At 45.6% G+C, this 26574-nt stretch overlaps 1 protein-coding gene across 3 annotated transcripts in view; it reads left to right on the forward strand.

The window, feature by feature from the left end:
- KCNK4 (potassium two pore domain channel subfamily K member 4) overlaps positions 1-26574 on the forward strand; it is a 130742-nt gene that overhangs the window by 95315 nt on the left and 8853 nt on the right. For all 3 annotated transcript variants that reach the window (XM_075836849.1, XM_075836846.1, XM_075836847.1), the window contains exon 6: positions 19179-19318. In XM_075836849.1, the coding sequence (XP_075692964.1) occupies positions 19179-19318 (140 nt within the window). The remainder of the gene's footprint in view (positions 1-19178; positions 19319-26574) is intronic.

Genomic DNA, 26574 nt, shown 5'->3' on the forward strand with positions numbered 1-26574 from the left:
AAGCTCAGTTCTTCTTGGATCTGTTTATTTGTGAATGTATTTTGTTGTAATTTAACTATTAATAGCACATCGTGGTGCTGGGGGTGGTTTGGAGCGGGCTCACCCGCTGAGCCCACTCCGTACGCAGTGGATTTTAGCTGTGTATTACATCTGACCAGGATAGTGGGACTGTGAGGGTCACACCTTGTGTAGTTGAAAAAACGCAAAAATCAACCCTTGAAGCGGCGCTGGTCCCTTAGAGCGTAGTCCACGGTTGGTTCTTAATTGTTGCATAATGAAGAAGCAAACACTGTTTGGATCAAACAGTTTTTAATGGATACAGGAGACGCGTTTCGGAGCCGAACTGGCTCCTTCCTCAGGCAGTATCAGAAAGCAAATTAAAAGTTAAAAGCAGTACATGTATTTATGCTTAAAAAAAACAGGAAAACAGATCATCAAAGGCCAAGGTCAAAGGTCTTTGACGATCTACTAAAAACCAGTCTAAGTTTTTGGTTTCCGGTACAACCCGTGGCTTGCAGTTCCCTGACGTTTAACTCCAAATCCAAAGTCTACATATTCAGGGGTGTCGTGCTCCTAGCACAACATCACCAGATGAGCAGATTTATCACCACATGATCTATTTTTTTTACCTTATGTAGGTAATGCCCTATGGTTGCGCCGGTTTGTATTTAATTTTTCTTCTAGTGAAACATCTGACCTGGTGCGTAGCTAAAGGCTCTTGGTCCCTGGTGCAAAAGTTCAGCTTGGGCCCCCCGTGCACGCGTTATTTTCAGCAGCATTCCTGGGTCTCTTAAGTGACCCATTAATGAAGCACAAGTAGCCATGGGCGTTGCTGGGGTCTAAAAAGCTCATGGGCCCAAACCCCAAGACATATGTTTTGTACCACCCCCCCCCCCATACTTCTAAATAATGCAAAACCCAATAATGGTAACAGTTCTACACAGTGAAAAGTGAACACAGTACCGTTATATACAATGACTTACAGGTAACGTCTTTCCCTTCTTGACTTCTTCCAAGTTTCAGCCATGACTCGTATTTGCACACAAACGTCCTATGCTGCTGCTACCCCAAGTGCCCCTACAGAGTAATAGAACACTCCTTTGTGCAACATTACAGTACTAGTGCCCCAAAGTAAATAATCCCCTCTAAGCCGCCTAAATTAATAATACCTCCTGCAGTCTGCTGAGACAGACTGTGGGGTCCGCATGACTGTGGATTGTCTCATGAACAATCCAGTAATGCGGACCACACAGTCTGTCTCAGCAGACTGCAGGACGTATTATTAATCTTCATGGACAAAGTGTCTATATTGCTAATATATCCAAATGTAAAGTTTTTGTTTATTTTAAATAACTTACAGGGGGGACCCTTTATTACTTTATCCCTCCAGTTCCTTGTATTTTTCCATTTGGTTGGCGGACAATCACTCTTTTCTCCCTACAGCAGGACTTGTAGGTCAGCACAGCAAACACAGCTTGTGCTTCTACACCAGTGGACTGGCACTCTTTTACAACATCCTCAAAGGCTTTGTAAACCTTTGAAAGCGATTTTTCTTTTTTCCTAATAAAAAGGTCAGTGTGTTTTGTGGAACTTTATAATTAGTCTTTATTAAAAATTATTTTTACTTTTTGAGATACAACTGCTTTATATCCTGTATATAGAGCAGCTGTATCTTACGCTGAATCCTGTACCAGTCAGGTCCGCGGGACTGACAGGTTCAGTGACAGCAGGTCCTGCATGTCTCTGACACGCATTATCCACCTGTTATCCATCACATCTAAGTTAATAACTTAGATGTGATCGATGACAGGTGGATGCTGCGTGTCTCCCGCTGTCACTGAACCAGTCAGTCCCGTGGACCTAACGGATTCAGGTCTTACATCTCTTGCACACGACCGCAACTGGGCCGTGAAAAACGTTCCGTGTCGGCCGGATTTCCCAGCCACGGTACATGTGAACGGGACTCCTGGCATCAGACATTTATGACGCTAGGAGTCTCTGCCTCACCACGGAACTGCTGTTCTTTACTGAACTAAATTACACAGTACGGAACAGAAGTTCTGTGGGGACGCAGAGACTCCTAGCGTCATAAATGTCTATGATGTCAGGAGTCCCCTTCACATGTACCGTGGTCAGGTCGGGAAATCCGAAATTTCACTGCCCGGTTAGCAAACGATACATCTGCTCTGTATAGAGAATACAGAGCAGCTGTATCTCTAAAAATTAAAAATAATTTTTAAGAAATGTATAAAATTGCACACAACACACTGACTGACCTTTTTATTAAAAAAAATAAAATAGCTTTCGAATGTTTACATAGCCTTTAACCCCTTCCCAACATCCCCCATATATATACGGCGCGCGCTGGGTGGGGAAATATGGAGCGGGCTCACGGGCTGAGACCGCTCCATAGAGCGAGTGTGTCGGCTGTGTGTTACAGCTGACACTTCCGGGTAATGAGCGGGACCCGGTTTGAGCACGATCCCGCTTGTTTTAATTCGTTAAATGCCGCGGTCAATAGCGATCGCGGCATTTAAATGACTAAAAACAGGGGGGAGATCCCCAGTAACGCCCCGACGGCCCCCCCTGCGGCGAAATTGGGGGGAGCCGTTGTTTGGCATGGCTGCCTAGGGGCCTGATGGAGTCCCCCAGGTCCGCCATCTTTGTACTCTATGAAGCCCTGCCGGAGGACTGTCAGAATCGCGATATACTGCAATACATTAGTATTGCAGTATATCGTGCAAGCAATCTAACTATCGCTGGTTAAAGTACCCTAGGAGGACAAGTAAAAAAAGTAAAAAACAGTAAAATAAAGTTTTTTTTAAAAAAATGTAAAAAAAAGAAAAAAATTAAAAGCTCAAAAAAAAAAACCTTTTCCCATTTTCGCTCAAGCACAATGTAAAAAAAATAATAAGCTAACATAACTGGTATTGACGCATCCGTAAAAGTCTGAACTATTACAATATATCATTACTTAGTCCGCACGGTGAACGCCGTAAAAAAGAAAAAATTTAAAACAACAGAATTGCTGTTTTTTGGTCCCTTCTTCTCCCCCAAAAAAATTAAATAGAAAGTGATCAAAAAGTCTCACGTGCCTCAAAATGGTACCAATATAAATTTCAGCTCGCCCTGCAAAAAATAAGCCCTCACATGGCTAAATCTACAGAAAAATAAAAACGTTATGGTTCTCAGAATGTGGCAACAAAACTAAAATTTTATTTTTAACAATCTGTTTTTTCCTTGTAAAAGTAGTAAAACATGAAGAAAATTATATAAATTTGGTATCGCTGTGATCGTATTGACCCGCAGAATAAAGTTAACATGCAGATTTTACCGTTCCTATTCCACCCCACATATATATGTTTTCTCGTTTCCCACTATATTATATGGTACAAAAAATGGTGCTGTGACAAATCTACAACTCGTCCCACAAAAAACAGCAATATTGATGGAAAAATAAAAGAGTTATGGCTTTTGGAAGGTGGGGAGAAAAAAACAAAAGTGACAATCCGAAAAATGGCTGCGGAGGGAAGGGGTTAAAGGCTATATACACCTTTTCGAGGCCAATTTTTTTTATATAAATAGATCAGTTAGTGTGATTAGTACACCTTTTTACCTTCTGAGATACAGCTGCTCTGTATTCTCTAAACAGAGCAGCTGTAACGTTCGCTAAGGCTGGGTTCACACGACCTATTTCCAGGCGTAAACGAGGCGTATTATGCCGTGATTTACGCCTGAAAGTACAGCTCCAATACGTCGGCAAACATCTGCCAATTCATTTGAATGTGTTTGCCAACGTACTGTGCCGACGACATGTCATTTACGCGTCGTCGTTTGACAGCTGTCAAACGACGACGCGTAAAATGACTGCCTCGTCAAAGAAGTGCAGGACACTTCTTTGGACGTAATTTGAGCCGTTTTTCATTGAATTCAATGAAGAACAGCTCTAAATTACGGCCGTCAATGACGCCTCGCAAAATGCGAGTACGAGCAATTACGTCTGAAATTACGGAGCAGTTTTCTCATGAAAACAGCTCCGTAATTTCAGACGTAAATGCAGTTTACGTGTGCACATACTCTAAGACCTGAATCCGTCAGTCCCGTGGACCTGATCGGTTCAGTATCAGCGGGTCCTGCGTTTCTCTGACACGCAGGATCCACCTGTAATCTATCACATCTAAGTTATGAACGTAGATATGAGGGATAACGGGTGGATCCTGCGAGTCTCTGAACCAGTCGGTCCCGCGGGCCTGACTGGAGCAGGATTTAACGCTAGATACAGCTGTTATATTTATGACTGTATGTACTTATATCCTGCTCCTGAGTGAAAACATAACGTACCATTGCATAATAAAAACAATAAGCCATCTTTTTTGTGGAACAAGTGGGGGTGGCCACAGCTTTTATTAACAAATTCTTCAAAAGGGAAACCTTGTCCGTTCATTGCTCGTTAAACAACTTTTGATGTTTTAGATGCCTATCACCTCGCATGCCGTGCCAACGCCCCCGCGGTGGGCATGTCTTTGATGTTTTGCCAGGTGACCCGTGTTACAATTATCCCTCAACGAACGGACCAAGAGCCTCCGCACACACCAGCTGTGACAGATTAAAAAACATAATTACACATACAAGCAAAACAATAACAAACAGTTTTGAAGTTTGACATCTGACAATGGGCGGGTGGGTGGGCGTTACTGCACTCTGCATATGAAGCGGGAAAGAGGCTATAACCAGGAAGTATCTCTCTTTTTATAAACTTAAACGCTCCCCCTCCCACGTGGTCTGTCTGACCACTCACAATAACCGCACCTCAGTGAGCCTTACGAGATCTTTTAAAGGGGACCTGACACACAGTCAGTGGCTCCCACACTTAGGCAGCCTGTGCTCCTTAAATATCTATAATATACAGAGCAGCTGTATTTCAGAAAGTAAAAATAATTTTTAATAAAAGCTATTTAGAAAGTTGCACTAATCACAATGTCTGAGCATTTTATATAAAAAAAATAATAATAATTTTCCCTCCAAATATTTACATAGGCTTTAAACTATTCCTCATTACCACCCATACCATATATTTGTATCTTTCATGGGCAGTGAACTATGAAGTGGTACAGTATACTTAGCATGCACTAAGATATACAGAGCAGCACACATTTTAAATCGAGATTGAAACATCTTTGCACTGTTCAGAAGAAAGAAATCAGGGTTTTTCTTTTCTTTCTCTTTCCTTGGCAAGTGCAGAGCAGATAAGATGGGACGGCAGGGTGCTTGCAGACGGAGCAGTCCTAGTCGTATCTAAAGTTATTATGTCAAACTACAATGTCCTGAAAGTCTTTGCAGGAGGGAAGGAGGAGAATAACCCAGGTACAGAGACCAGTGCCCAGAGCAAATTCCTCCTAATGACGGGAAAGTAAAGGCTCAGCAGCGCATGCACGTTCACCACTGCTGCCTGATACAGCGCGGAGTGCGGCAGTGTGATTATCCGGACTCCTCCTTAGTACAGCCTAGTCAGCGTTAGTGTGGTGAGGGGGGCCTGACCGCTGCGACCCCTATATCTACGCCACTGCAGCTGACACTCGGGACTAACGGCCAGGAACAGCGATTGCGCTATTCCTGGCCGTTTAACTCCTTAGATGCTGCGATCAATCACGATCGCAGCATGTAAGACATTAGAAAGAGGGGGCGCCCCACTCTGACAGCTCAACAGCCCTCCTGCGACGAGATCGGTGGGTGCCGATGGTTGTCATGGCAGCCCAGGGGCCTAATGAAGGCCCAAGGGTCTGCCTTTCTACCTCTCCTGTTAAACCCTGCCTCTGGCAGTGCTTAACAGGAGCCTGTAAAAATGACAATATACTGCAGTACATTAGTATTAGCATACTGGTCGCTGGCTCAAGTCCCCTAGGGGGACTAATTAAATGTGTATAAAAAAGTTAAATAAAGTTTTTAGTAGTGTTAGGGTATGTTCACACGAGGGCGTCCGTAACGGCTGAAATTACGGGGATGTTTCAGCCTGAAAACATCCCCGTAATTTCAGCCGTACCGGCATGTGCAGGCGCTTGAACGCCGCGTCAATTACGGCCGTAATTAGCGCTGCTATTCATTGGAGTCAATGAATAACGGCTCTAATTACGGCCAAAGAAGTGACAGGTCACTTCTTTGACACGGGCGTCTATTTACGCGCCGTCTTTTGACAGCGGCGCGTAAATTTACGCCTCGTGTGAACAGACAAACGTCTGCCCATTGCTTTCAATGGGCAGATGTTTGTCAGCGCTATTGAGGCGCTATTTTCGGGCGTAATTCGGGGCAAAAACGCCCGAATTACGTCCGTAAATAGGCCGTGTGAACATACACTTAAAAAAAAAAAAACAACCCTTACATGCCATGGTCAATAGCGACCGCGGCATCCAAACGGTGAAACAGAGTTCTGTCTCCCTCTGTCAGCTCATCGGCGTCCACGCGACGTGATTGTGGGTGCTGATGGGTAGTCATGGCAGCCAGGCCCCTCGTGTCTGCCATGATTGTAATGACCTGAAAATTAAAGTTGACACATTATTTAAGCCGCATGGTAAACGCCACACAAAAATAACGCCAAAAACAACAGTGTAATCGTGTTTTTTCACCACCCCCAAAAAATTATAATAAAAGTTAATCAATAAGTCCAATGTACCCCAAAATAGTAGTTATAAAAATGACATTTCATCCCGCAATAAACCCACATGTGGCTACATTGATGGAAAAATAAAAAAGTTATGACTATTGGAATGAGGCGACACAAAAAAAAATATTTTCTCTTAAAAAAAATTTGGGGAAAAAGTTGTAAAACCTATACATATTTGCACGGCCAGCCTTAGCTTGGATACCGCCCTGTGGGGGATTCTCTATTGCTGCCCTCCACAAACCAAACATTAACCATATATATAGACCCGCACATACTTGCACACATATACTGTACATACATAAAGGCAGATATTTAGACATACACGGGAACACATATACATACATACAGGAAAATATATAGACATGCAGGCACATTTTATATATATTTTTTTTATTTTAATGTTGATGATAATGGCTAACAGTTAATGAAAACCCAACATTTTGTGTCTCAAAAAATGTGAATATTATATAAGCCCAATTTCAAAAATGATTTTTAATACCGAAATGTAGGCCTACTGAAAAGTATGTACAGTATATGCACGTAATACTTGGTCGGGGCTCCTTTTGCATGAATTACTGCATCAATGCAGCGTGGCATGGAGGCGATCAGCCTGTGGTACTGCTGAGCTGTTATGGAAGCCCAGGTTGTATGATAGCGGCCTGCAGCTCACCTGCATTGTTGGGTCTGGTGTCTCTCATCTTCCTCTTGACAATACCCCATAGATTCTCTATGGGGTTTAGGTCAGGCGAGTTTGCTGGCCAATCAAGGGCAGTGATACTGTGGTTATTAAACCAGGTATTGGTACTTTTGGCAGTGTGGGCAGGTTCCCTAGTCCTGCTGGAAAATGAAATCAGCAGCTAAATAAAGCCACACACAGGCACACATATACACACATATACTGGAGCATATACACATACAAACACAGAGACATATACAAATACAGAGACACATATAGGCACTTAACTCATCCCTTGCTGACAGGCTCACAGGCTTCTTGCTGGGGCAGACTGTGTGCGGAGCCTCCTTCTCTCCTCTTGCTGCCTCTGCTCCTGTTTCCTCTGTGTGTGTGTGTGTGTGTGTGTGTATGTGTGTGTGTGTGTGTGTGTGTGTAAGCAGGAGCAGGGCTCAAACGGCCTGCCCAGTGACGGCCCCTACATGCAGGGAGGCTGCAGCACTCTGTCACTCTCACAGGTCGCACACCCCTAAAGCCGATCCTCGATATTTGTATCGCCGTAATCGGACCGACCCGTAGAATAAATTTAGAATGTTATATATGCCGCACGGTGAACGCCGCGCATTTAAAAGCAAAAAAAAAAAACAGTGCTGAATAGCTGTCTTTTTTTCATTTCCCTGCCAAAAAAGTTAATAGAAATGAATCAATAAGTTATATGTACTCCAAAATGATGCCATTGAAAAAAACAACTCATCCCACGAAAAATAAGGCCTTATACAGCTCACTAAAATGCGCCTGTATCGGCTGCGGTCGCAGACAGCAGACCCCTCTCATCCTGCCAACATCTTCCTCCCGTCCTGTGCTGCAGTGACCACTAGAGTGCGCGCGCGAGCTCATTCCCGGCCTTAAAGGGTCAGCGTGCACACATGTTAAGAATAAAGTAATTATGCCCAGATCACCCTGGACTATAAAAGGAGCCCTGCCCTTTCACCCATTGCCTGTGCGTTGTTTGTGTTCCTCTGTTAGTCATGCAAATGGTCCCTTAGTCGTATCCTGTTCCCTGTGTTCCCATGCCCTTCTACCTGTATCCTGTGCTTTATATGTAATGGTACGGGGTGGGGAGACGACAGGTGAGCCATAATCTACCCGCAACTCAGTCCCTGCCTACTTGCACGGCCCGTCCTAAATGACGGCGTACAACTGGGCGACGGTCCCTACGCTCAGTAAGTGCAAAGACAGACAACACAAGACAAGGGCACACAGAAGCAAAGGGGAGTAAGGGCAGTTGCCCATGGAAAACCGTGAGCAACAGGCAGTGGTGAACGAGCCAAATCAAACCAGGAGAGTACGCAGTAGCAAAACAGAGCAGGAGAATAGTCAGGCAAGCCAGGGTCAAAAAGTAACAGCGGTCAATCAGGTAAATAGCAGGAATAGCAGAGCCAGGAAACAAGAGAATCACAGGCAAGGAACATGCTGCAAGTGAGGGTATAAATAGACCAAGGGCGGGAGCTAGAACCGTCAGGCCAGGCTGTGATAGGTTCTCCCTCTACTCAGCCTGCAAGCCTGAGTGGTAACAGATCGCGTCACTCTAGCAGACCTTGGAGCTGATGAAGGCTGATTAACCCCGGGCGTCGACACAGAACCTGTGTCAGGCAAACCCTTTACAGTACCCCCACTTTTATGAGGGGCCACTTGACACTTCCTAGGTGGGCTTGGCTTGTTGGGGAACCGAAGATAGAACTTCCTGAGAAATATATAATGGCGTGAACATCCCGGGCGGGTACCCAAGTCCTCTCCTCAGGCCCGTATCCTCTCCAATGGACCAGGTACTGGAGGGAGCCTTGGACCATCCTGCTGTCCACAATCTTGGCTACCTCGAATTCTACCCCATCAGGAGTGAGAACAGGGACCGGAGGTTTCATCGATGTAGCCAAGGACGGGGAGCAGCCTTTCAAGAGGGAGGCATGGAACACGTTGTGTATCTGAAAAGACGGGGGTAACTCCAGCCGGAAGGAGACAGGGGTGAGGACCTCAATGATCTTGTACGGCCCTATATACCGGGGAGCAAATTTCTTGGACGGAACTTTAAGGCGCAAATTTTTAGAAGACAGCCACACCAGATCCCCGACCACAAATAGGGGGTTAGTTGAACGTCTTTTATCTGCCTGAGTCTTTTGGATGCTCTGGGACGCCTCAAGGTTCTTCTGAACCTGGGCCCAGACTGTGCACAGTTCCCGATGAACGATATCTACCTCAGGATTGTTGGAACCACCAGGTGTAACGGAGGAGAACCGTGGATTAAAACCCAAAATTGCAGAAGAAGCTACTGACCCGGTTATTAAGGGAAAATTCAGCGAGGTGAATGAAGGAGACCCAATCATTTTGACAGTCTGAGATAAAACACCTTAAGTATTGTTCTAGAGACTGATTAGTCCTCTCCGTTTGGCCATTAGTTTCAGGATGGAAGGCCGAGGAAAAGGACAGATCAATCTCCAGCTTCTTACAGAAAGCTCTCCAAAACAATGAAACAAATTGTACCCCTCTGTCGGAAACAATATTGATCGGAACCCCATGGAGACGCAGGATGTGTTTGACGAACAAGGTAGCTAATGTCTTGGCATTGGGTAGTTTCTTTAGGGGTACAAAGTGGCACATCTTACTGAAGCGGTCTACTACAACCCAATAATCAATATATCGTTGTGGGACCCTTCTAATAAAAAAGTTGCGGACAATCCCTTTAAGTTTAGCTCTACATATCAAGACTTTAAATTTCTCTGGGTGACAATTATGTTTCTTTTAAAAATAAACACTTTGGGGCGGGGCTTAGCTATGGCGGAGTGAACACGCATCTCGGGGGAGCTCCGTGCAGCAGAGTGCTTAGCAGCAGCCAGAGCCCATCTAAAGCCGGCAGGAGATTCCCGCAAAGCGTCGGGGACAAGGCTCTACACCCTCCCGCTCCTTACCTCGCTCGCAGACGCGGAGTGCCAGCATGGAGCGCTTCTTTTCTGCGACGCCCGCTACTCAGGAGCTCCCAGGTGTCATGGCGGACCCGGCACTGCAGCCTGCCACGTGCAGATCCACCGGCCTACAGCACGCATCAGCAGGATCTCAAGCACAGGGGCAGACGATCGCACCACAGCCTGGGGCCAGCAACAATGAGGTACCGCCTGTGTCCCCTGTCATATCTGGACCTGTATTTCAGCCAGCCACCTTGTCCCTGCCCAGAAGCCCAGACTTTGTCCCCTTACAACCCGCATTGCATGCAGATTTGCCCCTGCTCAGGGAACTGATCCAAGCTCTCCCAACCAGACAGGACTTCGATTCCCTAGTAACTAGGATTGAACAATACCACCAACAAGATATAGCTGCCTTACAACAAGAAGTGGATAGTGTGGACACTAGGATTGCTAACACTGACCAAACGGTCTCCTTTATTGACAACAGAGTGCTAGCTCTGGAGCAGGCAGCCATTTCCAACAGAACACATATACAGTCCCTGGCATTACAGTTGGGTGACCAGGAAAACAGGGGTCGTAGGAACAATATCCATCTGAAAGGCCTCCCAGACCTGGGTCCCAGAGATGACCTTCCGGACAGGATAACCGCCATCTTTAATACGGTCACTGATAGGCCGTTGGAAGCGACATTTTTATTGGACCGTGTTCATAGGGTCTCTCGGCCCGGTCCGAATGACCCATCCAACCCCCGTGATGTCCTGTGCCGACTGCATTACTACTCGGACAAGGATTTAATCATTCGAGGTGCGTGGTCACATGGTCCGGTTACGGTGGATGAATGTAGGGTCTCGATCTATCCAGATGTCTCTCCACGCACGCTCTACATGCGGCGTCTCTTGCACCCATTATTAGAGAAGATCCAAGCGGCGGGAGCCACTTATAGATGGGGACACCCGTTCCACGTAGTCGTCAGGAAAGAGTCAGCCACCTTCCTCCTGCGCCATTTCTCAGATTTGGAGGCCTTATTTAGTTTCCTGCAGAACGGTCCCGGATTGGCTGGCACTGGACCGGCCGGAACCATCGCAACGCCGGCGCACTCGGCGCCCTAGCCAACATCTCAGCAGGCCTTTGCTCCGAGAGTCATTAAGGTCTCAACCGGATCTTTCGTTGCGACTACCTCCTGAGGCCTGATGTGGATTACCCTCTGAAGAATCCTCAGATTTCCGTGGCAAAGCCTGGTCTACAGATTATAGCGCTGGGCTCCGTATGGTGCCTAGCGTCTCTTTTTGTTACAGGTTTTCCTGACGGCCCCTCTGAGGAGTGCCTTTTCCAGCGGAACTTTGTGAGCAGTCCCGTTACTTCTTCTGTGACTTGCCGAGACTTCCGTGGATTATGAACTGTCACCGAAGACTCCACAGCTGCCTACAGAATTGTAGATATATCCCGGCCTACATTTTACCCTTCTTTTGTTCTTGATCGTACCCCCACCCTCCCCCCCCCACCTTACCTCCTCCTGCATTTTAGTTATGTCTCTGGCCTGGGATCCATACGTCCCCCCCCCATCTCTCCCCCTCGTGAATTGTCAGGAAGTTGCTCATGGTACGGTATCCTGTTAGTGTTGTTACACAAGGCCACATGATGTTGTCACAGGCCGTAGTATTACTATTCATAGGGTTTCACTTACTGCCTGAGATCTAGTTTGGGATCCGATTGTTTTAACTGTACCTTGCTGTGTGCCGCACTAGTGCTCTTTCTGGCGGGTCTCTTACTTATCTCTGTCCGCTCACCACCCTCTTTTCCCTTCCCCCCTCCCCACATCCCCCCCTCCTCCTCGCCCTTCTCCCCCCCCTCCTCCTCTCCCTTACCCCCCCTCCTCCTCGCCTTCCTCCCCCCCTCCTCCCCCCTCCTCGCTCTCCTCCCCCCCTCAGCATTCTTTTCCTCCTCCCTTTTCCTTCCCTCCCCCCCTCGCCTTCCTTCCTTCCTGCCCCCCCCACCTTTTTTATGACAGGATGTACTAGCTTTCCGGGCCTTCCAGTAGGAGGGGTTTACTGTCACATATCTTATGTTACTGACAACATTGCTCTGTCTTTACAGTGTTCTTTTCTCACAGTTTTTTCAGGAGAAGGGTTAAGTTTGCTTAAATGGCCGTGTTTTTGTAGGGCCAGGTAACATACAGTGTTCCCGTTCTGTTACTAACCTTTTCTCCACAGGTTTTCTTGCCGTGTGGGTGTCGGCCTTTGGGCCCCTTTCTCTGTCTATTTTCCTTTTTTCTCTCTGGTCTTTCCCTTCACCCCTCTTTGTCTTCCCTTCTCCCCCCCCCCCTTCCATCTCCCGCCGGGACATAGCCCGCCACTCCCAGAATGACCTTCGGATAGGCTCGCTGAATGTCAAGGGGTTGCATAGTCCCGGGAAGCGATCCATTTTGTTCAACATGTTGAAAGGTAGACACTTGCATGTAGCTTTCCTACAGGAAAAGCACCTTAGTGAACATAAACATTTTAAGATGTCTAATCTCTGGTTTCCTCACACCTATCATAGTTTCTCTCCTGACCCGAAATCCAGAGGGACGAGTATCCTCCTGTCTCGTACTTTTCCATGGGAGTTCCTGGATTCTCGCAGTGATGGGATGGGGCGAATGCTGCTGCTCAAGGGCAGCATCAACTCGCAGATTTCCACCTTTTCTTCCTTCTACCTACCCAATGTGGGTCAAGGTTCAGCTTTGCTTGGCTTTTTGGATAAACTAGAGGAGTTTGGGGAGGGCACCATTGTCCTGGGAGGTGACTTCAATGTTGCATTGGAGTCCACCATGGATGTCTCAACGCAATCATCGTCAATTCCGCACTCCCAATTGCGTCGTATTAAACGAGCGCTTCACGAGCATAATTTTGTGGATACATGGCGCCTATTACATCCGGGAGATAAAGATTTTTCTTTTTACTCTTCCGTCCATGACATTTACTCCAGGCTCGATCTACTATTTGTCAAACATCGCTCACTTCCAACTTTACAGGCCGCCGATATCGACTTAATCTCTTTCTCAGATCACACCCTTGTCACGTTATCCCTAACATTGCAAGCCCCGATATTGCATCAATCCCAATGGAAGCTCAATCCATTGCTTCTTAATGACTCCTTAGTCTCTTCGGACGTGCAGCGTACACTTGAAGATTAGTTCACTACCAACACCCCTGTAGACACAAACCCACGGGTACTGTGGGAGGCACACAAGTTTGTTGTACGTGGCACCTTTATTGAACACGGGGCTCAATTAAAAAGGGAGCGTGCGGTGACCACTGCTCGGCTTCTATCAGAAATTAAGGCTTTAGAGTCTACCCATAAGTGTTCCCATGAACTAGCATGTAAAGTCGCATTAATTCAGAAACGAGAAGAGCTCCGTACCCTATGAGGCTGGGTTCACACGACCTATTTTCAGACGTAAACGAGGCGTATTATGCCTCGTTTTACGTCTGAAAATAAGGCTACAATACGTCGGCAAACATCTGCCCATTCATTTGAATGGGTTTGCCGACGTACTGTGCAGACGACCTGTCATTTACAGCTGTCAAACGACGACGCGTAAAAATACAGCCTCGTCAAAAGAAGTGCAGGACATTTCTTTCAGACATAATTTGAGCCGTTCTTCATTGAACTCAATGAAGCACAGCTCAAAATTTACGGCTGTCAGAGAAGCCTCGCAAAATGCGAGGAGGAGCATTTACGTCTGAAACGAGGCAGCTGTTTTCTCCTGAAAACAGTCTGTCTTTTCAGACGTAAATGCCTGCTATCGTGTGCACATACCCTTAACTTGCCATTAGACATAGCCTCACAGTTCCGCAACTTTTATGCCTCCCTATACAACACAGACTCCACCAATCCGGCCACGCTGGCAAGCAACTTCCGCACACGTATCAAAAACTACATTGCAGACTCAGGTTTGCCCACCCTGACAGAGGAGGTCCTCACCGCATTGGAGGCTCCAATTACTGCACCAGAACTAGCTGATGCGCTTAAGAACTCTGCTAACAGTAAGGCCCCGGGGACTGACGGGTTCACGCTTCCCTACTATAAAAAATTCACCGCTACCCTTAGCCCGCATTTTCTAGCATCCTTGAACTCCTTTTCCTCCTCTGCTCGTATTCCACCAGACGCACTCAGGACCCACATTGCAGTGATTCCCAAGCCAGGGAAAGATCCTTCCCAGTGCGCTAGTTACAGGCCAATTTCGCTTCTCAACACAGATATTAAACTCTTCGCGAAGATTTTGGCAATGCGTTTGGATCCGTTGCTCGGTGGGGTCATTCATCTTGACCAGGCGGGGTTCATGGTGGGTAGGGAGGCCCGAGACAACACCACGAAAGCGATCAATCTCATACACAGGGCTAAGCTGTCCCGTGTACCACTTATGCTCTTGTCGACCGACGCCGAAAAGGCTTTTGACAGAGTCAATTGGACATACATGGAGGAAACACTACTCCGACTTGGCCTGGGCCCTCAGATGATGAGTTGGATAATGTCTTTGTACTCTTGCCCCTCTGCGAGGGTCCGGGTGAATGGCATTCTCTCTGAAGAATTTACCATCCATAATGGGACCCGCCAGGGCTGCCCCCTTTCTCCTCTGATTTTTATCCTGACCTTGGAACCATTTCTAAGGCATGTTCGAGCCAATCAGGACATTCAGGGCCTAGGGGAGGGCTCCCATGTCAATAAGGTGGCAGCATATGCAGATGACCTGTTGTTTTTCCTGACCAACCCAACCACTTCCCTCCCGAATCTGATGCAGGAGTTTCGTTGATTCTCCAGCCTCTCCAATTGTAAAATAAACTTTGCCAAATCAGAGGCCATGAATGTTTCCCTCCCCGCCCCCCTGCTATCTACGCTGGAATAATCTTTTAGTCTTAAATGGAACTCGGTGGCTCTCAAGAAGAAATATCACCATCACACAGCCGATGAAATCTTCTGCAGTAAAAAATGCATTAAATGGTGCGGATTGTCTGTTAGTTGAGGCGTAAATGTTGCGGAAATCTTCTGCAGCAAATCTGTAACGTGTGGACAAGTCCTTAGGCTGGGACCAGATGTAGTGGAAATATTTCCGATTTTACGTGCGGATTTGTTCACAGAAGATACACAGCAAATTACAGTACCAGATTTGATCAAATCTCAACCACATGCTGTGCATTTCCTGCGAAATCTGCAGGTGGATTCGCTGCAGATTTTTCCACCTCGTATGGACCTGGCCATGGGGTGGCTGTACACATTATGACAGCGGGGTAGCTATACGAGGTGCAAAGTAAGCAGTCGCACCCAGGCCCTGGTATTTGAGGGAGTTACTAGTACTAAAAACGGCACATGGTAGGTGGGGGCCCTGTTATAGATTCTGCACTATGATAATGCATACAATTCTACAATTTGTGATCCAAATCTCATCACAGTCTCATGGTTCAGTAGATGTGGGGAAATCTTAATATAGTTTTTTTGTTAATGTGTAGCCTCCCTGGTATATTGTCAAGACCATGGAGTGATTATATGTAGACACTGCAATTTTATGATCATACATAATTCGAAAGTGATGATCATCATAATGACTCAAATTGAGCACATTATGGCAGTGTGTGAAAGTCCCCCTTAGGGATATGTGTGTGAGCTGTTTCCAGAACAATCAGCAGAATTGTGAATGCAGCTCTGAGCTGTAATACAGGCTGCAAAAACTGAACCAGTGCAGAAAAACGACTGTGAGTTTTACGGGGGTACTTTAATTGTCATCATTGGGGCCATGAGCCAAGTTTATGGGGGTATAATATTCAAGTATTCATATCATATGTGTCATGACATTATGTGTTTAGCACTTAGAATATTTGGGTGCTTTATTAATAATGAGAAATAAAGAAATGCAATCTTCTAGGGGCATCATGTAAAGTAGACAACCTAAATGCGAACCATAAGGGAACATAGCCCCCAACAAGAAGTAATATACAAAAATATATGCAAAAGTAGAAAATCTTTATTAGATACAATATACAATGACATAATACGGAATAAAAGGATGGACCATACAAGGAGATAAAGACAGTCAGATGTAAAAGACCAGTGACCTACAGAGACAACCTACCGTCAGTGGCCGGAAACCACTCAAATAACCCACAAAAATTATAAATGGTGCGCAATGAATAATATGCCCACATATAGAGATAGTAGTGGTAACTAAATGTGAAAAATAATGAATGGTATAAGATGTCCTAGATATCAGATACACATAGACCAAAGTCCAGATGAAATATAGATGATAAACAAAAAAATACAGGTATTGAAGCCACAGAGGTAAACTGAGATAATGGACAAGAAAAAATACACAAGATGAAAGTTTCTACCATGAGACATAGTGGGGAGTGGGACCGGCAACCTCAGTGTCACGAGGTGGGGTGTGGACCCACTGGGCCGTACTCCGTAGCGGGATGGCAGCTGGCCAAACAGGTATGGTACAGAGTCTATAGTCCAGAAAAGGCAGTGTAGACAGTAGCAAGGCAGGCTCGGCTGGGACCAGGCAGCAGGTATACGTCAGGCGTGGAGTAGTAGAACAGGCGTGGAGATGCAGCACAACACGACAACAGCTCAGCACGGCAGTAGACCAGGATGGTACAGATAGCACGGGAAACAGGATACAGGAACGGGAAACACTGGGAAGCTGGAAGACACTTAGGAGACCATTTGCAAGACAGACAACAACAACGCTCAGGCGAGGATAAGAAGGGCGGTGACCCTCTTATAGTCCAGGAGTTCATGAGTTGATGATGATGATTTTCAGGTACAAGCGCTGGCCCTTTAAGAGCGGGCACGAGCGAGAGCGCGCCCCCTTCGGGAGACAGGCTCGATGCCCGGAAGTGAGTGCCGGTGCCGCACAGGGGGACGACGCAGCACAACAACAGGCCGCGGTCATCAAGGGGTAAGTTCGAACGACAGACCACGGCCATAGACGTTACACTCAGGAACTGGAAAAAAGCACCTTGACGCGCATTTCGCCCTACAGACCGGCTTTGTCAGGTGGTTTCCGGCCACTGACGGTTGGTTGTCTCTGTAGGTCACTGGTCTTTTACATCTGACCTTACTGTCTTTATCTCTTTGTATGGTCCATCCTTTTATTCCATATTATGTCATTGTATATTGTATCTAATAAAGATTTTCTACTTTTGCATATATTTTTGTATGTTATTTCTTGTTGGGGGCTATGTTACCTTATGGTTTGCGTTTAGGTTGTAAATTAGGGACCCCTTTTTACGCCATTGGTTTGGTTAGAGGTTTTTGTAGGTTGTGCATCATGTAAAGTAGGCTGGTATTTCCTCTATCTAGCCCCATAGCAACTAAAACTATTTCTCATGCTTCTCTCCATTTGCTAGGGGTATCAGGCATATCACGCTAAGTTTAGATGTGGGTCACGTTTTCTGGCCAGTTGCCTGTTCGGTCTTTGCAGGAGTTCCTGGTTGATCACCTTTAGTGTACTGCCTTTACTTGGTCAGGGGCTGCAGACTATTACTAAGGTTCAACAGCCTACGCTCAGTGGAAAATGATCTGTTTGCTGGTCTCTGCCACCACTGTGCCTGCAGGGTCCGACCAGTCTGTGGTGGTAATGGCCAATGTGCTCCTCCTGTGTTACAAACAGTGGAGGGATGGAGGATGGTTGAGACATCCAAGTTGACAGGCTCTTTTTGCCTGAAGTTGACCAAATTCTTGTCCGAACAAATCCTAAAACACAGCTTATTTCTGATAAGCGATTTTATCCTAAAAGGCATCTTAAAGACCTCCATAAGCTTCTTCTGTTGGGCTGTAACTGGACAGTCCTGGCTGCTGACAGACTATGATGATGTGTTGGTGCTGGTCTTCCCAAAAAATCCCCATTGGCCTCTGCTGGGCTGCTGGTAAGTAACAACTAGTCCCTGCTGGCTTCAGAGACACAGCAGGTTGTTTTTTTTTTTTGGCCCACCAATGCCTTATTCCTAGCCTCTACTGTTCTTTGTCTTGTCTTGGTCGATATCCTTCTTTTTTTGCTGCTCTGCTTGTGTACTGAGATAGCTTTTCTGAATTGCTAGCAACCGCAAACCCCTGAATGAGCCTGTGCCCTGTAAACATTGGGTGTAAATGGGTAGTCTCAGCCTCCTGCTGCCTGAAACGAGGAGATTGTGTGGTGCGGCAACAGAGAAAACAGCCTCAGGTGAGTGGTCATGGTAGATTTTATACACACTAGGCTTAACTCATTCATCATTGTATCATTGCTCTCTAGTCACATAACTTTGATTAGGAAATCCCTTTAACAATCTGCCTTGAGCCAAGTCAGTATTTAGCTAAGGCCCCATGCACACGACTATATTTTTCATCAGTAATTACGGTCCGTAATTATGGACCCATTTCTATTGGCCACGGACACCTTTCAGTATATTTACCTATGTCTTATTCTTGTCAGTAATTACAGCAGAGACTCTCCCATAGAAGTCTATGGGAGCTTCCATAAATATGGACGGCTGCGGATGTGCATCCGTAAACAGTCCATATTTACTGAAGCATTGCTAGGCAACATGTTGCCCCCCTCTTTTTTTATGGATGCAATATGGACCATATTTGCTGATACCAATCCAAAATACGGATGAATTATGGATGCCTACGGATCCGTATTTACAGACAGTATTTACTGGTAGATGAAAATGCGGTCGTGTGCATGGGGCCTAAGCAATGGCTTTTCGATCCAACCAAGTTAGCGACCCAAAATACCTGTTATACATGTGTTTGTGACTTGATTCACTACAATGGTTATAATAAAATTAACATATTACATATTGATGTACGTTACATGTTATTCCACTCTTAAATCCCTTTGGGAGTCCTAATCACTCATGTTGTCTTGTAGGTGATAGTGCCGGAAATGAGCACACCTGGTATAAACCGCTGGTTTGGTTCTGGATTTTGCTTGGCCTAGCCTACTTTGCTTCCATCCTGACAATGATAGGAAACTGGCTGAGAGTTCTGTCACGAAAAACCCGAGCAGAGGTAAGCCACAAATAGGACTAATCAATAGTTTCTTGAGGCCTTCTTAGGGTATGATCACACGCTTAACAAAAAACGGCTTAAAATACGGAGCAGTTTTCAAGGGAAAACAGCTCCTGATTTTCAGCCGTTTTTTAATCAAACTAGCGTTTTTCGCTGCATTTTTTATGGCCGTTTTTGGAGCTGTTTTTCTATTGAGTCAATGAAAATAAGATGTAAAAAAAACCCCCGTCGGAACAGAACGCCGTATTTTCCATTGAAATCAATGGGCAAATGTTTGTAGGCGTTCTACTTCCGATTTTTCAGCCGGTTTTCAGGACATTTACGGCCTGAAAAACAGCTGAAAATAGCCCGTATGAACATACCCTAAGAGTATGTGCATGCGTGTATCTGAATAGATAGATTTTTTTAAAAATGCAGGGATGCAGCACTCCAAGGGTATGTTCCCACACACAGGATACGCTGCAGATTTTCTGCAACAGAAAATCTGCAGCAGAATCTCTAGAAAGACGTTGGTAAATCCATCACAGAAAGCTGCACCAAATAGTGCGTTTTTCAGTCTCATATTGCTGCGGAAACGTGGTTAATCTGCGGTTTTACCTACGGATCAAGGCCGGGTACCCATGTAGTGTAAACGCTGTGGAATTCTGTGCAGGAACTTCCGCAGCAATTACAGTAGCAGCAAAGTGGATGAGATTCAGAAAATCTCGTGCTTAAGCTGCAGCAAAAAACCCGCAGCAAAAAATCTGCAGCGTAAACGTTAATAAATTGACCTGCAGTGCGAATTCAATTTATGCTGCGCTTTAGTTGATTTTCCGTTGAATTTGTAGCAAAATTTACAAGTAATGGCTTGTCCACAGGTAACGGAATTCCTGCATATTTTCCGTTCGGAATTGCGGATGGAAAATGCTGCTACTGTATTCTGCTGCGTAAAGTGGGTGATATTTAACAAATCTCATCCACATGCTTCATAAAATTTTCCTCCAGAAATTGATCTATTTTTCGTACCATAGCATGTCAATTCCTGCTGTGTAAAGTGGACTCCATTGCTGCATTTTTCAGAGGAGGTATCACCATCTCCCAGCATTGAAAAACACGTAAGCAAAATCCACACCATTTTCTGAAGTAAAAAACGCAGGAAATTGTAGATAACAGTAACGTGTTTTTTTTTTTTAAAACAAGCATTTTTGGCCAAGTTATGACCATTTTTATATTTATGCAAATGAGCCTTTCTTAAGTACAACTGGGCGTGTTTAAAGTTAAGTCCAAGTGGGCGTGTATTGTGTGTGTACATCTGGGCGTTTTTACTTGTTTTACTAGCTGGGCGTTGTGAATGGAAGTGTATGATGCTGACGAATCAGCATCATCCACTTCTCTTCGTTAACACCCAGCTTCTGGCAGTGCACAGACACACTGCGTGTTCTCGAGAGATCACGCTGTGACGTCACTTCCTGCCCCAGGTCCTGCATCGTGTCGGACGAGCGAGGACACATCGGCACCAGGCGACAGAGGCTACAGTTGATTCTGCAGCAGCATCGGCGTTTGCAGGTAAGTCGATGTAGCTGATTCGTCCGCATCATACACTTCCATTCACAACGCCCAGCTAGTAAAACAAGTAAAAACGCCCAGATGTACACACACAATACACGCCCACTTGTACTTAACTTTAAACACGCCCAGTTGTACTTAAGAAAGGCTCATTTGCATAAATATAAAAATGCTCATAACTTGGCCAAAAATGCTCATTTTTGAAAAAAACAAAACGTTACTGTAATCTACATTGCAGCGCCGATCTGCTGCAATACGAGATAGGGGTTTGAAAATCTGGTGACACAGCCTCTTTAAATTCTCCACCGCATGTCAAGTTATTAACGTTTACGCTGCGTTTTTTTTCCGCAGCGTGGGCATGAGATTTTCTGAATCTCATCCACTTTGCTGCTAGTGTAAACGCTGCGGAATTTCCACACAGAATTCCGATGCGGAAATTCCGCAGCGTTTACGCTACGTGGGACCCCAGCCTAAGGGTACGAACCGACACAGTGTAAACACTGCAGATTTTCCACAACAGAATAATTGTGGAAAATCTGCAGTGTTTTACAGTAGCAGCAGTGTGGATGAGATTTCAACAAATCTCGTCCCCAAACTGCGGAAAAATTCAGCCGAAGAAAACGCACATAAATTGACCTGCGGTGCCGTTTCTTCAACCGCAGCAGTCTATTAATGCTGCCTATTCGCAGCTCTTCCGTTGTGGATTTTCCCATTGAATTCAATGGGGTGCTTAAACTCGCAACAATCTGGTGGACGTCAGAGGAGGGAGGGGGGAAAGTATGTTTGATAATTTACGCAGCGGATTTTACAATGAAAAAAACGAACCACAGCGTGGTGCGGGATTTCGGACGGCATTCTTTGCAGTGTTCAGGATGGATACGCTGCGAAGTTTGACGCAGTGTGTCCGCCCTGAATACGCTGTGTCTGTTCGTACCCTAAGGGCCTGTTCACAGGTTGCGTAAATACTATGGATTTTCCGCAATGGAATTGGTTGCAGAAAATCCGCAGCAAATACAGTAGCAGCAAAGTGGATGAGGTAAAACAAATCTCATCCATACACTGCGTAAATACTGAGCGGAAATACCGCTCATAAATTGACCTGCATTGTGGAAATTCATTCCGCAGCATGTCAATTGTCTTTATGTAAATGCTGCTTATATCTTGCAGGATTTAAATAGGGATGTAAATCCTGCATCAAATAGCAGTTGTCCTGTTATTTTGCGGCGGATTCGCGGCGATCCCGCCGCAAAAAATGGAACTCAGAAAAAAAAAATTAAACTTACCCAGGAGTCTGTGTTTCATATTCCTGGGATGACGCTTCATTCCATGTGACCGTCGCTGCAGCCAATCACAGGCTGTAGCGTTGGTCACATGGATGAAACGTCATTCTAGGAGGCCGGCCTGGATGACATCAGAGGGCCGGCTTCCTGGGATGACGCTTCATCCCATGTGACCGCCGCTGCAGCCAATCACAGGCTACTGCGGTCTCCTGGGATAAAACGTCATCCCAGGAGGCCAGTCTGCTAGCTTGCGTTTTTTTCTGCAGCGATTTTACCTGCGTATTTAGTGCTAAACATTGGTTATAGCAAAGTATACGTGCACCTTTGGATTTCCAGCAGTTTTTACTGCATTTCCGCTGAATTTCCGCACAACATAAAACTGTAGCAGAATTTCTGCTCCCCATTGAAGTCTATGGACCAAACACGCAGCATCTCCACACAGAACACGCAGCATAAATTGACATGCTGCGGAATTGAAAAACGCACCGCATAACACTTTCCGCATGACTTTTGTGTGTTTTTGTTCTGCAGCGTGGGCGTGAGATTTTCTAAATCTCATTCACTTTCCTGTCCTGTAAATGCTGCGGTATTTCTGCACAAAATTCCATTGCGGAAATTCCGCAGCGTTTACACTACGTCGGAACCCAGCTTTAGGGTAGGAACACACACACCGTATTCAGGACGGATACACTGCATCAAGCTGTGCAGCGTATCTGCCCTGAACACTGCATGGTGCGTTTTTTCCGGCGGAATGTTCACTGCAAAGCGGCGCCGGAAAAATAAAACCGTTCATACTTACCCCCTCCCTTTTCTCGGTGCGTAGTAGGCACGTAGTCCTGGGATGACGTTGCAGGCCATGTGGCGCTGCAGCCTGTGAATAGCTTCAGCGGTCACATGGCCTGCAACGTCATCCAGGGAGGCCGGACTGGAGAAGAAGAAGGGAACTCTGGGTAAGTATAACTTTAATTATTTTTTCTTACTCGCTGTGATTCTGCCGCAAATATCGCAACAACACTGCTTTGTTGCGAGTTTAAAGAGGCTCTGTCATCAGATTTTGCAACCCCTATCTGCTATTGCAGCAGATAGGCGCTGCAATGTAGATTGCAGATTGCAGTACTAGCTGGGCGTAGTAAAAGTAGTAAAAACGCCCCGATGTACGCACATAATACACGCCCAGTTGTACTTTTACTGTAAACACGCCCAGTTGTACTTTTGCAAGCCTCATTTGCATAAATACAAAAATGGTCATATCTTGGCCAAAAATGCTCGTTTTTTAAAAATAAAAACGTTACTGTAATCTACATTGCAGCGCCTATCTGCTGCAATAGCAGATGGGGGTTGCAAATTCTGGTGACAGAGCCTCTTTAAGCACCTCATTGAATTCAATGGGAAAACCCGCAACGGAAGAGCTGCGACATTAATGGACATGCTGTGGTTGAAGAATTAAAGTAAATTTATGTGCGTTTTTTGGCGGCATTTTTCCGCACCGCTGCTAGTGTAAAACGCTGCAGATCCGCAGTGTTTACGCTGTGTCTGTTAGTACCATTAGGGCAGGAACACACACAGTGTATTCAGTGCTGATACAGTGCGTTAAGCTGCGCAGTGTATCAGCCCTGGAATGCCGTCCGGAAAATGGCACCACATTGTGGTGCGTTTTTCCTGCAGAATTTCCACTGCAAAGCGGCAACAGAATTTAAAAAGTTCATACTTGCCCCCTCCCTCTTCTCGGCTCGCAGTCCGGCCTCCTGGGATGACGTTGCTGGCCATGTGACGCTGGAGCCTGCGATTGGCTGCAGAGGTCATATGGCCCGCAACGTCATCCAGGGAGGCCGGCATGGAGAAGAAGCAGGGGACTCTGGGTAAGTATATATTTATTTAGTTTTTCGTACTTGCGATTTTTGCGGCGCATCGCTTTCTTTCTGACGCAAATATCGCAACACACACTTCTTTGTATGCGGGTTTAAGCTCCCCATTTAAATCAATGGATACGCAACAGAAGAGTTGCGTATCCTCAGAATTAATTGACATGCTGCGGTTGAAGTAACCACACCTCAGGTCAATTTATGTGCGGACATTTCAGCGGATATTTACCGCAGTGTGGGGATGAGATTTGTTGAAATCTCACCCACACTGCTGCTACTGTAATACGCTGCGGATTTTCCTACCCTTAGCGTGCAGTCACACGCAGCAGCTTTTGTTGTAGAAATTTCTGTGACTGAAAATTAGTTCCAGTCATCTGAATGGGGTATTTTCAGAAATATCTGTAACAAATTCTGCTAAGTGTGAATCTATGCCTATGTGTGTGGGTACCCTCCAGTATTTTGCTGGATTAATTTCCCTCTCTATCTTCCAGGGCCTACTAAATAGAAGCTTCTCCACAATATAAATTGCAGAAGCTATGCTTTATGCCTTGTTCACACCGGGCAGATTTTCTGCAGATTTTACATGCATTTTGTTAAGCCAAAACCAGAATTGGATCCAGTAGAGCAGACCTAGAAGGCCTTCCTTTATATATTTCCTCTATTTTGGTTTCGTTCCATGTTTGGGCTTAAAAAATACATGCAAAATCTGCAGTGTGTAAACAAGGCCTTAGGGCATGTTCAGATGTAGCAGAAATTTTCCGCTGCAGATTTTGCTGCAAATTCGCAGTAATTACGCAACAAATCTGACGAAATATTTGCATATTTGACAGTTTGTTCAGCTGTTGTGGATTTCACAGTGGACTTGCCGCAGATTTCATCCTTTGCAACGCAAAGGCTAAAATCCGTAGTGAAATCCGCTGCTTCTCAGCCTATTTTCCACAATGACTTTTTCCGCAACGTCTGGACTAAGTTACCTAAAAAGCCATAGAAAGTAATGTAAAAAAAAAAGTCTGCTGCAGATTTCCAATGCGATCTGTCCGCAGCGGAATTCCACAGCAATTCCGCCAAGTCTGAACGTGGGTTCCCACGTAGCGTAAATGCTGTGGAATTTACGCAACAGAATTCTGTGTGGAAATTCCGCAGCGTTTACAGTAGCAGCAAAGTGGATGAGATTTAGAAAATCTCATGCACATGCTGCAGGAAAAAACCCAGACAAGTCGCGCGGAAGGTTGTTCTGTGGTGCAACATTCAATTCTGCAGCATGTTAATTTATGCTGCATGTTCTGTGCGGAGATGCTGCGTGTTTGGCCTATAAACTTCAATAGGATACATAAATGCCAGATTTGTTTTGTTGCGGTTTTTACACCGTTTACGCAGCGGAAACGCAATAAAAAATGCTGGAAACCCGCAGGTGCACGTATACTTTGCTATAATCAATGTTTAACACTAAATCTGCAGATAAAACACAGCGTTTCCGCAGCAATATTTGGTGCGGTTTTCTGTGATAGATGTATTAGCCTTTTTATTTAGATTCCGCTGCAGATTTTCTGTTGCAGAAAATCCATAGTGTATCCTGTATGTAGGAACATACCCTTAGGCCGGCATCCCACGGGTCAGATACGCTGCGTAAAAGCTGCAGAATTTCTGCAGCGAAAAGCAGCGCTGAAAAATAAACATAATTTATACTTAACCCCTCCCTCTCTTCTGTGAATAGTCCAGCCTCCTAAGATGACGTTGCAGACCATGTGGCCGCTGCAGCCTGTGAAACTTCATCCCAGGAGGCCGGACTGCAGGAAGAAGCAGGGATTTCTGGGTAAGTATGAATTATTTTTTTCTTGAGTTGCAATTTTTGTGGTGAAATCGCTTAGATTACGCAGCAAATGTCGCAACACTTGGTTTTCTGTTGCGAGTTTTGCATCCCCATTGAATTTAGTGGGGTAAACCCGCAACAGAAAAGTAACGAAAACGCAGCATTAATTAAAAAAATTTGCACCGCAGGTAAATATTTTAACGTTTACGCTGCAGGGGGTTTTCCGCAGCGTCGGCATGAGATTTTCTAAATCTCATCCACTTTGCTGCTACTGTAAATGCTGCAGAATTTCTGCACAGAATTCTGGTGCAGAAATTCTGCAGCGTTTACGCTGCGTGGGAACCCAGCCTAAGGGTACGAACAGACACAACGTAAACACTGCGGATTTTCCACAACGGAATAATTGCGGAAAATCCGCAGTGTTTTACAGTAGCAGCATTGTGAGTGAGAATTCAATAAATCTCGTCCCCACACTGCAGAAAAATGCAGCCGAAAAAAACGCACATAAATTGACCTGCAGTGCCGTTTCTTCAACCGCAGCTTGTCCATTAATGCTGCGTATTCGCAGCTCTTCCGTTGCAGATTTTCCCGTTGAATTCAATGGAGTGCTTAAACCCGCAACAAAGTGGTGTGCGTTGCGATATTTGCGGCGGAATTGCAGTGATTCCACTGCAAAAAACGCAAGTAAGAAAAAATATATATAAAGTTATACTTACCCAGAGTTCACTGCTTCTTCTCCAGTCCGGTCTCCCTGGAAGA

Source organism: Rhinoderma darwinii, chromosome 9 (assembly GCF_050947455.1).
Source record: "Rhinoderma darwinii isolate aRhiDar2 chromosome 9, aRhiDar2.hap1, whole genome shotgun sequence".
NCBI classification, from domain to species: Eukaryota; Metazoa; Chordata; class Amphibia; order Anura; family Rhinodermatidae; genus Rhinoderma; species Rhinoderma darwinii.